At 38.5% G+C, this 12,861-nt stretch overlaps 1 protein-coding gene across 1 annotated transcript in view; it reads left to right on the top strand.

The window, feature by feature from the left end:
* The window catches only part of LOC126416541 (tubulin beta-1 chain), a 55,025-nt gene extending 49,740 nt beyond the window's left edge, over nucleotides 1-5,285 (top strand). Inside the window, exons 4-5 of the mRNA XM_050084286.1 lie at nucleotides 978-1,445; nucleotides 4,710-5,285. Coding sequence (XP_049940243.1) covers nucleotides 978-1,445; nucleotides 4,710-4,863 — 622 coding nt within the window. The 3' untranslated portion in view covers nucleotides 4,864-5,285. The remainder of the gene's footprint in view (nucleotides 1-977; nucleotides 1,446-4,709) is intronic.
* The last annotated feature ends 7,576 nt before the right edge of the window (nucleotides 5,286-12,861 follow it).

Genomic DNA, 12,861 nt, shown 5'->3' with positions numbered 1-12,861 from the left:
ACACTCAGTAATGCACATGATATGTAACAACCAGAGCTGTACATCTCAGGTTTCAGACTGGTTCGTAAACTCACATACTCTGTTATGAGAAGCAGCAGTGCATGAACTGACAATGTGATAGGCATCTGGCCCAAGGAGCCTGCAAGTTCTTCATGTGCCTGTACTGCATATAAGTTAACAAATGGGACTTATATTTGGCTGGACAGTATATGAATAATCTGTGGTAGTTCCAGTTGAGTTATTCACCAAAGTAACCATCAACCATCTTTCAGCCTGGGGCCATTGTGAGAATAATCAGCATATTATTTTCATCTTTGCTTTTTCTCTGCCTTTAGTTTTGAAAAAATTGCTTAATTATTTTGAAATGATTAAGGAATGATATACAGAGCTGTAATCAACAGAACAAACTTTTATAAATACAGTATTATTTTTAATTTCTGACATTGACTGAGGCATACTCGTAGGCAAGACATGTGGGTTATGTTCAGTGCCAAAGAAAGGGATGTGGGGCATTACTTGTATGTCATCTCTTAAAAAACATAATGATCATGAAATAAACTCAAAATTTGAGAAGGAAAACATTTTATTTCTAGGGAAAAAGAGAAGACAAAAATTTTACTTCTAGAGACATGCTCAAAGAATGAAAAGTGTGACTATTTTCTGATTCCACTATGTTTGCGTGCAAGAGAACGAGAAAGTGTCAAAATATTTGAATGAAACTATGTATTCATTAACGGGCACTTTACCATGTATGCAGTCTCCACTGAGGCATTGAGGCATTCCTTACCGCACTCTGCCAATTACCTGTCTATCACTGGTGTGACTATCATCTCACTCACGAGCTCTTGTACTCTAGCAAAGAGTATCTCACTACCCCATTCCTGAGCAACTGTCGAATCACGAATAATGAGCAAACTTGATGCATGTGCTGACTGCTTGTAGTTTGAGCAGAGTGACAGAGTTGGTCTGTTTTGCAGGTTCCCAGGTCAGCTGAATGCCGACTTGCGAAAATTGGCAGTGAACATGGTACCTTTCCCACGGCTGCACTTCTTCATGCCAGGCTTCGCGCCACTGACGTCACGCGGCTCACAGCAGTACCGTGCGCTCACCGTGCCAGAGCTTACACAGCAGATGTTTGACGCTAAGAACATGATGGCTGCCTGTGATCCCAGGCATGGCCGCTACCTCACTGTCGCTGCTGTATTCCGTGGCCGCATGTCCATGAAGGAAGTAGACGAGCAGATGCTGAACATCCAGAACAAGAACAGCAGCTACTTTGTTGAGTGGATACCCAACAATGTGAAGACTGCTGTCTGCGACATCCCACCCCGTGGACTCAAGATGTCCGCCACCTTCATCGGCAACTCCACCGCCATCCAGGAGCTGTTCAAGCGAATCTCTGAGCAGTTCACCGCCATGTTCCGCAGGAAGGCTTTCCTTCATTGGTACGTAATTCAGAGTTGTGCAGTTCCCTGAATAATGTGAATGAAACAATCATCATGCATTCCCTAGTGTAGTTTTCTTATTCTTAAATATTATTTAACAAGTAATTCAGGAGCCAGTGGCGTAACTAGGATATCACAGCTAGGGACCATGCCATGGGTACTCCTCCATTGAGGGCAAAGTTTTATGGTGGGTAAGATGAGGAGGAAGGGCAAAAGAAAAGAGAAGAGGGAGAGTGAAAGAGGGGTGAGAAGGGGACGTAATGAATGGTAGTAAGATGGAGAGATATATGGTGATGAGATTCAGACTGGCCTATGCTGAGCAACAGTTCCATAAAGCCTACCTCTCCCGTGGAAAGAGATGCTCATGTCTAGTTGTTGGCTAGCAGATAGTCCCTTTCATTATGCTGTTATGCAGTTTAACAAATATGTAAGGTGTATATTTTGCATTTGTTGTTTTGTTTGTTATTGTATTTCATTCATCAGCAATGTAACGGTGAAGAAAGAATTATTTTTTGTTGCAAGCATTGTTACTTTGGACTGAGGGTTTTCCATGCTTCATATTGTATTGTACAAAAACTAATCACTGAAGAGTGTGTGTGTGTGTGTGTGTCTTTATTTGGTTGAATAGAGTACTAAACAAAAAATGGGAACAGGTTGGCAGGGGATGGGAGGCACGAAGTTAGTTTTCCCTGGGCACCAGTTACCCTTGTTCAGCCACTGGCTAAAACACTGCACTCATCTGTGAAGTGACAAGAGAGCATATGAGCCATTTAGTCCCAGTGTCAAATCAAAACCTGCCTAAGCAAACACACTCCCAGACAGTGATCCGTATCTTGAATGGGAAAAAGGTGCATTTTTGTTAAGTGTTAATTTTAGTTGTAGTACTCTTGAAAATTATGTGAAAAGAATTGGCATACCTGAGGGCTCAACGACTTGATACAAAAGGGTTATCTTCCACCATGTACAATGACCTCTTTGCTTGTAAAGTCAGAGTTGATCGAAAAGTACAGGCTGTATGATAAGTGTGGAAACTTGTACCAGTTCATAGCCTTCTCCTATTGAATAGCACTAAACAGATCACAAAGTTTAATATATCCATCTGTCAGATGGATCACCATGCCATGAAGTGTCTTATGCCCACATTTCACGAGACATTGTGTATAGGCTTGGAAATTTTGGAAATTAATACAAGATATTGTTAGAGCAGCCTCAGATATGGGGGGGGGGGGGGGGGGAGAAAGAATCTGCACTGTCCAAGCATTCTTTGGAGACCTCCTTCCTCAATCAAGACTAAAAACTGCAAAACTGATAGTATACCATACTGCCTTTGTCTCCATGTTGCTGTGTGGATGTCAAACCAGACCACTTTACTACTGTAACACTAAAAAAATGGAACATCTACAGTGGAACCTTTGGACAATCAAATAAACTGAAGCTGCCCTCAGCTAGAAGGCTGGTGTGAACACCATAATTCTTTCCAACACATAGTGATGTTGAACTGACTTACTCAGCCAGTAATTGGGGTAACTACAGTTTAACATTAACTCCAAACCATGGTGCAGCTGGGCATTTTTCATATTAACAAATAATTGCCAGAGGTGAAACAAACAAGTGTCAAAATAAAATCTCAGATCATCTTGGGATGAAGTCCCAGGCATTTAGATTTGTAGTCTGATAATTACTGACTTAACAATTGAGCCAATTTGGAAGATAGAATGGGAGAACTAAACAGCCTATTTGCATAAGAGCACCAGTGAACAGTATAGGTATCATCTGGAAGGTGCTGATGAAGTGTATTAACAGTGACAGACTTCCTTGAAAAATTCTCTATATCAATTTCATTCCTGCTAGGAGTCACTGTTTTGTCCTTCTACAGCACAGCAAAGAGCTGTTGAAAAAAAAGTTGAAAAAGCACGAACAAAATGAAAATGCTAGCCAGTGTATGACAAGCTCTGGTGCTTAACCATCTGGAACTCATCTGTTCAAACAAGATCAAAAAGAGGCAGAAGTATGAGTAAGGCGAACAGTCCATCTAGTAAGTCCACAGCCTCCTCCTGTGGATTCATATGACACATAAGTAATATCACCAAGAAATTTACTGGAGGAAAACATTTACATGCATATGAATGGTGACCAACAATGTTAATGCATGTCTAATGCTGTTCTGCCTTGTTTTCTGTGGAGAATGTAGCCTGTCAACTTACTATTGAACAGAAAAGGTGTACTTCCACTAGTTTCTCCAGTTTGTTGTAAGCATTACAGACAGTATCTAGTTCAGCACTTTAGTTTTTCTGCTGTGGGAATGTTTTGTTGATAAGTCTGGTTGTCATCATTAACATCAAAATTAGGTTCTGTTGAAGAATAAAAGTTTTCTGCAGAGCTTAGGGCCACAAAACAATACCAGATATGCACTGTAGCATAAGCATAAAAAATACCTACTTCAGATCTAAAACAGTGCTAATGTAAATTTGAGTCTTAGACAGCTTCTTCTGAGAAGGCAGCCATTTACTAAAAAGAAATAACTATATGATAAATAAGTTTACATGTGTAATTTTTTCACATCTCAGCTCCACATTTCCATAAATCATGGAAAGTATGGTTAAATTTTCTTATTTGCCCAAGGTATGAAATAATACCTTGTTTACTGAGAAATCTAAAATAGAAACTAGTGTTTTGGGAGTTTTTATTTACGAATCTAAGAAGTTATATAGCAACAATGAAGTATACTCTCCATAGTTCTGAATGAAAGCAGACAGAATGGAATCTCTTATTGGAGCATTATCCAGTCTCAAAAGCTTTCATAGACAAGTGCAGTTGAAGATGACTTCCAAAAACAAAGTTAAATACCCAGAAAGGACTAACTAATACCGTGCCATAAATCTTACAGGAAAACTGCATGCAGTTCTGTATTAGTAAAAGGAACTCCAATGAAATGCCTTGAGAATGTCACCACTGTTACAGATGACTTTTCAATGGTATTATTCTCAGGGATAATGTTGTCCATATATATTAGTGTCCATGATCCATAGTTCATAATCATACAACATCCAGTCTACTTTCTTTGCTAGAAAAGCCCTTGTATGCTTTTTAATTTTCAAGAATTTGCCTCTCGTTATCCAAACTCAAGGTGCCCAGACATTTACAAACTGTAAAAGTTCCTTATGCAGAAGAAATTCTACTTCCTCATATCTTATTTAGAAATAAGAGAATGTTGATGTACTACTATGTACTACTATTTCTTTATTTGGTACTTCTTTATTTTAGGTACACTGGAGAGGGTATGGATGAAATGGAGTTCACTGAGGCAGAGTCCAACATGAATGACCTGGTCAGTGAATACCAGCAGTACCAAGAGGCCACAGCTGATGAAGATGCTGAGTTTGATGAGGAGCAAGAAGCAGAGGTTGATGAAAACTAAGCTCAACCCTCAACCCACAAGACAAAGGAGGCAAATTGCAGTGAACAGTCATTCCCGGGGAAGGCGAATTGTGCCACAGGCGGCTTTACTGCAAAGACTGCATCTCTCCTACAAAAACAGTGCCGCCGTGATAGTACTGCCACTTCACTATACTGGTTATTTAAAAACTTCGTACGATGTTTTACTGGCATTTCTCCTGGATTCTTCCCAGAAGAAGTAATTGTGAAGCTTTTTAAATCATAGTTTATACATTTATTTGTAATATATAAGTACATGGTAGAAACTGGCATGTTTCAAGTTTACAAAATCTGAACACTGATTTTTTTATTTTCTATTTTTTCAATTAAACTCAGTATTTAGCAATTCACATGTGGACATGTTATTTAAATACCTTGTAAAAATAAATTTGCATCAAGTGTGTACCGAAACTGTTTTATTTTGTTCTAACAATATATCTGCAAATAGAGTAAAGAGTAGAAGTTGCGTGGTACTCAACATCAATCTGAGACAGGGCTCTCACAAAAAGCCAAAAAAAATTCTGCTTAAAATAACAATGGAAACTGAAAAAAAGGTACCCAGCAAATATAATTCTCGTTGAGAACTTAATTTGCAATTTTAAAATATTTTGTGCGGAATTACCCACTGGAATTTAGTAACGGTTATAAGGGAGTAAGTGGAAAAAAATTGCAACCAACCAGGTGAACTTCTGATCATGGGATAAAATTCCATTATTTATGACCCAAATCAGTGAACTGATGCATTTCACATGCTGGACTCGTCGGAGGAAAAAGTGGAATTAAAATTACTATCTAAATACGTTAAAGCTGTTATACAAAGTTTCCTTAAGTTATTTAGATGAATGCTGATGTAGTTTCTGCACAAACTACTGCATAAAACTTCTGTCTCCTTCCCCCACCCCCATTTGCTAACCAGCTTTGTACTGGAAATGTGACCTTCACTCCTTCTTTCTGACATTTAGCAGTGTTTTGTGTTGATGTAAGTTCAAATCGAAGTGGATCAGAATAGAAAACATTTTTACTATTTGATTACATTCTCAGAGAAAAATACAGTGAGCATCTAAAACTAAAGGACACTTTTGTTCTGGACCTAAAATGCTTGGTGAATTTGGGGGACCCCCCCCCCCCCCCACAGTTTTTTTGCAGTTTACTCAAGCTTTCATGTCTCACCCAATCCTTTTATAGCTACTCCATTTTGTGACATCTTTCGTTTCATTTGTCAGGTTAATCAATCTTGTCTTGGAAGTTGCTATTACAAAAACTGACTCTGTGAAAACCCTATATCTTTCTGGTAAGTTAATTTCCTGGATCTCTATTTGGTTAATGCACCAACTGAATGTTTCAGTAAGCAAAGTCTTAATAAATAGCCAATAATAAATATGCCAAATGGGAATAACTTACATTGCGTACAATTGTGGTTACATTTCCTGCATTGTCATATTTGATAAGTATTGCTTCAAATTGTGAGATTTGAATAGTCAGTGTGCACCAAATGGTTTTGTTTCCTTTGTTTGGCTATATTAAAGCTTTCAACAAATAATTATATTCTGTTGAAAAGCAGCAGCATTTTCCCACTGGTGAACTGAAGGCCTTTCTGATTTAAGCTGTTTCGTGGGATTATTTGTCTTTTCCTGTCCAATTCTATGATTGCAAAGTCTGCAGAATATTAATTCCAACCTTTCGTGGGCATTCATACTTGTGTGACCCATGCTTGGCAACACTACTGATTGAATTGACAAGGCACCTGGCTAGAAATAGAACCAAAAGTAACTCTATTTGAACATTAGGGGAAGACTTCTGGCACAGTTGAAAAATGTGACAGAACTTCTTTTCCCCCAGTCCCTATAGCTATAATAGCAGATGGCCAAGAGCATAAATGAACTAGAATTTTTATGCCAGAAGGGAAAGGATTGGTGCAAGAAATAAACCCTGCATTCCTCTCTCAGGGCAGCAGCCTAAAGCAGAACTGTCACATTGTCATAGGGATTGCTGATCTCTTATGGTGTTGTAAAGGTCATAATTGAAATCCATGATGGAGCATGATTAATCAGTTCACTCACTTGAAAATAAGAAAATGTCAAGCAGTGTACAACACAAAGCATTCATGAACAGTGTCCACGCATTTGGTTGTTGAGGTCAGCAGAAAATTGTTAACAAGGTAGTTCAGACCCAACATTTTGATGTATTTGATGTAACCACAGTTCAAAATATGCCCATTAAGAGTGTTTGTATTATATCCACTTTTGAGCTTCATCTAAGAGAAAAACATATGCATTTCTTTCTTATAAAATGCTACTTCCCCCCGACTGAGTAATATGTTGCATTATGGGGCATATCTCTTAAATAGACTATTCAGTCATCCATAGTTGGTGTGGCAGCAGCAGAGCATCAAGTGCTTTTATATGCCATTGTGTTCGTACAATTTTTATTTTGCAAACTGGTTCTTATGTACATTATCTTTCAAAACAGGACTTCACCAGATGATGTAGAATACCAGTAACTGAGAACTGATTAATTTTCAGTATTTGTATGCAGAAAAGAAAGCTATTTCAAACTATCTCAGATAATATAGTTCATCCAGATGCAATTTGCTATGATATAGGCTCTACCATATAATTCCGCAGTTTGAGGCAGAATTTACATCTATTTCACATTTATTGCAGCACATGGTTTTTTTCCGCTTCAGAGTTATAGCAGATGTTTAAGTTGAAGCAGTAGAAACTAACATTGTGTAAAACCTGATGTTCTTGGTCCACTCAGAGTTATTTATTAGACGGTGGACTGCCCGCCGGTATAACTGAGAGCCACATTCTATGCAATCCAAAAATATTTTTTTGCTGCAACCATGTCATCTTGTTGGACTGCATTTTAATATCCATTTCAATATGGTAACCAATATAGTAGACAGCTCAGAAGAATCACTCTGAAGGGTGAGGTGGGGATTGGAGAAACAGCCCTTCCTTTCCTCCCCACAGTTGCCCATAGTCCCTTATAAGTAGCCATCATTGTCAGTCCTTTTTTGTCTCTTAGTTCATAGTTTATGGTCTCCAGTTTGTTTATTACAGCACCCTTATTTTGTGTCTGTTGATAGCAGTTTTTTTGTGTTGAAATTACCGGTTTTAAGTAATGTCTCCCATAAGTAACTTAAAAGTAGATATCATCAGAGTAGTGAGTCAACTTAAATCATTTAATAAAAGTAAGCCTTCCGGTCTAGATTGTATACCAAATAGATTTGTCTCAAGTACACTGATTCAATAGCTCGACACTTAACAATCATATAAAACTGCTCACTCAACAAAACATCCATACCCAAAGAGTGGAAAGTTGCACAGGTCACAGCAATATTCAAGAAAGGCAATAGCAGTAATCCACTAAATTACAGATTCATATCATTAACATCTATATGCAGCAAGGTTTTGGAACACATATTGTGTTCAAACATTATGAATTACCTCGAAGAGAATGGTCTATTGACACATGCTCAATACATACTGAAAAAACATCGTTCTTGTGAAAGACAACTAGCTCTTTAGTAATGTGAAATGCTGAGTGAGTGCTATTAACAAAGGATTTCAGAGTGATTCTGTATTTCTAGATTTCCAGAAGGCTTTTGGAACCATAAGTCACAAGCAGCCAGTAATCACGTTATATGTTCAAAGATCATTGTCTCATTTATGGAACTGGATTTATGATTTTATTTCAGAGAGGTGACAGTTCGTAGTAACTGGAAAGTCATCAAGTAAAACAGAAGGTAGTGTTATAGGCCCTCTGCTGTTCCTTATCTATATAAATTATGTAGGAGACAATCTGAGCAGCTGTCTTAGGTTGTTTGCTGATAATGTGTCATTTATTATCTTGTAAAGGCATCAGAAGAGCAAAACAAATTGCAAAATGATTTGGAAAAGATATCTGTATGGTGTGACAATTGGCAGTTGACCATAAATAATGAAAAGTGTGAGTGCTAAAATGAATCTGTTAAACTTCAGTTAGGCCTACGTGATAAATCAATGAAGTGTAAAGGCAGTAAATTCAGCTAATTACCTAGGAATTACAGTTATGAACAATTAAATTGAAAAGGAGACACAGAAAATGTTGAGGAAGGTGAACCGAAGACTGCCTGTTACTGGCAGAACACTTAGAAGATGCAACAGATCTAATAAAGAGATTGCCTACACTACACTTGTCTGTCCGCTTTTGGAGTATTGCTGCACAGTGTGGGATCCTTACCAGATAGGTTTAAAGGAGTACATCGAGAGAGTTCAAAGAAGGGCAGCACATTTTGCATTGTCGTAAAACAGGGGAGAGAGTGTCACGGCCATGATACAGGATTTGCAGAGGACAGCGTTAAAAGAAAGATGTTTCTCATTGTGGTGGGATCTTCTCACAAAATTTTGATCGTAATATTTGTTCACTGAAGACAAAGATATTTTCTTGATGCTGACCTTCATAGGAAGAAAAGACCAACATAATAACATAAGGGAAATCAGACTCATACTGAATGATGTAGGTGTTTGTTTTATTCTGCATGCTGTTCGAGAGTGAAATAACAGGATTATTGTGAAGATGGTTCAATGAACCCTTTGCCAGGCACTTGAGTGTAATTTTCAGGGTAGCCATGTATATGTAGATCTTTAGACCACATCTTGTAGTTACAGAGTAATCTGTCCTAATGGAACTACTAGTTCCAGTAGGGCAGGTTACTTTGTGACTACAGGATATGATCTGAAGATGGGCAACATAGGCTGAAACCAGTCATTTTGAAATAAAAGAACAGCAATCAAGAGACAGAAAATAAGCATGTTTTCTGTTGAACTGGTTGTTGAACAGCTGTTAACATTACATACACACAAATGAAGAATCGGTGCACCCAAGAGATGAAACAGTATTATATATGTACATCGTTAAAACCTCTCCAAGCTTGTCACAGATACAACATTGACATCAGTACATTCAGTATATGGTATGTACTATCCTGCCCCAGGGTGTGTTGCATAGGTGGAGACAGTGGATGACTTGGGCTATGTGGCCTTGTCCAAAGATTGCTAGAGGCTATCCTCTTTCCAGGGAGGATAGTTATGTCCTACACTTATATCTTAGACTTCTCATTCAGGTCAGTCATATCGGTTTGTTCCCACAGCTTACCATTAAATGACAAGTTTTAAAACAGAATGGAATGCATGCCAAGTGAGTTAGACAAGAACTCGATTCATCAGTCCATACCACAGATTATGGGGAGAACAAAAATCAGAATATTTAAATCAACAATCATAAAAATTTTTTTATGAACACACCGTCATTTGACTGTATTGTTGTTTATTTAATTACGACCCAAGTATATACATGAATCTTGAAACACAAGGAATTTGATATCTCTTATGGAAGTAGCCCTTACAGCAGAAGTGTGTTTCATACGCTATTCAATGAGGAAAATTTCAGTGTATAAACTTGTATTAAATATAATCCACATGCAGTGCCACACATAAATTTTGCAAGTAAAACAGGTAGAAGAACTAATGGAGAAACACTATCAGATGTCCTGCAAGGGTTCAATTTGTTTTACAAAGAAGGGCAATGAAGATGTAGTCTATGGATCAGCTGAGGAAACACAATGAAATCCACTGTTTTATTCTTATTAATTATCTGTAAACATGTCAGTGTGCATAAACAGTTCATTACAAAAAGTGACTCTTCGATTATAAAGGAAACAACAGAACTTGGACTATACAAATAAAAAAAGTAAATGAAAGCAGCAATTTGTAGAAAAGTGTTAATGAAAGCAACATTATAAGTGGGTGTTAGGCACTGAAGTTAACTGCAAAAATGAACACGGTAACTGATGTGATGGAAAAATAGAACTGCATTCAGCACTAGGGGAGGAGTTTCAACAACCATTCATAACATTGGATGGTGAATGTGGTATAAACCACTAAAAGAGCTTGAAAACACTGACCCCATAAATATTGTATTTAACTTTTTTAGGAAGCAGAGCTTAATAATGTGCTGAAGTATGATAAAGAACATAAATCTGTTGGGCTGTATAAAGCTTGGAGCAATGATGTAACATTGTACTGGAATATGGACTGTATACAGCCTGGTGGAATGATGTCTTCCCTCAGATTTTTTGAGGCTGTAGTGCCCACCCAAAAACAAATGATAAATTCACTGGAACAGTTGGCCTAAACATTGTAGACATGCCAAGAATATTACTTAGTGCAGTTAACTGAATCTGAGAGAGAGGAACTAAAGGCTACAAAGTCCTTCCAAAGAAGTGCCCAATATGCTGGACACACAGTGTCAGCATCTGTTGGTACCAATGGTACAAGCAAGGTGAGAGAGCTCATCAACATACGGATTGGCAGCAACGTAAGAATTCAAATCCACAACACCCCATCAGTCAAACAGCAATCACTGATTGCACAGTGAGCACAGCGCCAATTAGAGCTAGTGTTCCATTAAGAGTAAAGACGATCAGGAACTGTTTCTTGGAAATCAAGCTGTAAGGGTGCTTCTCTCACACCTCACCACTGCACAGACATCCAGCAATGTTGTACTGATTCAGACAGCTGCAGGAATGAATGGTTCATCATGGTAAAAAATAAAATTATTTGGGTTGAGTATCCTTTGTCTGGAGGTTGCATCTTTGATTAGGAATCAAAAGTACTCTGTCTCGGATTTGAACCCTTCCACTGCCTAAATTTTGAATAAAAATCATCAGGAATGGCTGCGGAGGACTTCCAACATAAGAAGACACCCTCATTCTGCCAGAGAGGGCAGAGAAGCGAACATAGGTTCAGGGTACTACTCTCTTGCCATTGGGATGGGCTACAGGCTTTCTCTGTTGGCAAAAGATTCCGGACTAGTCCCTCAGTCTGATATCTGGGAGGGTACTGCCAAGGGGGAATGACCATGAGAAAAGCATGAAGTAACCAGTGAAAGAATAACGGTCTGCAAGTTGGGACATGGAATGTCAGGAGTTTGAACATGGAAGGGAAGCTAGAAAAATGCTAAGACTCAGTCTACATATAGTGGGGGTCAGTGAAATGAAACGGAAGGAAGAGAAAGATTTCTGCTCAGATGAGTGTACGCTAATGTCAACAATAGCAGAAAATGGCAGGTGTAATATTTGTTATGAAAAGGAAGGGAGAGCAGAGAGTGAGTTACTGTGAACAGTTCAGTGTTTATAGGATTGTTCTCATCAGAATTGACAGCCAACCAATACTGACAACAGTGGTTCAGGTATACATGCCGAATTGTAAGCAGAATATGAGAAGAAAAAGTAAGAAAAAGAGGAATATTATGATTTAATGTCCTGTCAACATCACGGTCATTGGAGACAGAGCATAAGCTCAGATTGTGTCAAGTATGGGGAGGGGAATCAGCCATGCCCTTTCAAAGGAACCACCCCAGCATTTGCCTGGAGTGATTTAGGGAAACAACAGAAAACCTAAATCTGGATGGCCGGACGTGGGTTTGAACTGTCGTCCTGAATGTGAGTCCAGTGTGCTAACCACTGCGCCACCTCACTCAGTGAAAAGATAAAGTATATGAGGATACTGAATGGGTAATTCTCCATGTAAAGGGAGATGGAAGTAAGTCATGGGGTATTGGAATGCAGTTGCAGGGGAAGGAATAGAAGAAATGTTATGGGAGAGTATGAGATTGGTAGTACAAATGAGAGGGGAGAAAGATAACTGAATTTTGTAGTAAGTTTCAGTTATTAATAGCAAATACTGTGTACAAGAATCACAAGAGGAGGAGGTATACCTGGAAGAGGCCAGGAGATATGGGAAGATTTCAGTTAGATTACATTATGGTCAGGCAGAGATTCCAAAATCAGATATTGGATTGTGAGGTATATCCAGGGGCAGATATAGACGCAGATGACAAGTAAGAGTAGGCTGAATTTTAAGAGAATAGTCAGGAAGAATCAAACCAGAAAGGAGTGGGAAATGGAAGTAGTATGGAATGAAGAGGTATGCTC

This window comes from Schistocerca serialis, chromosome 8, assembly GCF_023864345.2.
Source record: "Schistocerca serialis cubense isolate TAMUIC-IGC-003099 chromosome 8, iqSchSeri2.2, whole genome shotgun sequence".
Taxonomy (NCBI): Eukaryota; Metazoa; Arthropoda; class Insecta; order Orthoptera; family Acrididae; genus Schistocerca; species Schistocerca serialis.
The sequence above is the reverse complement of the archived record's forward strand: the minus strand, read 5'-3'. Positions and strand labels throughout refer to the sequence as shown.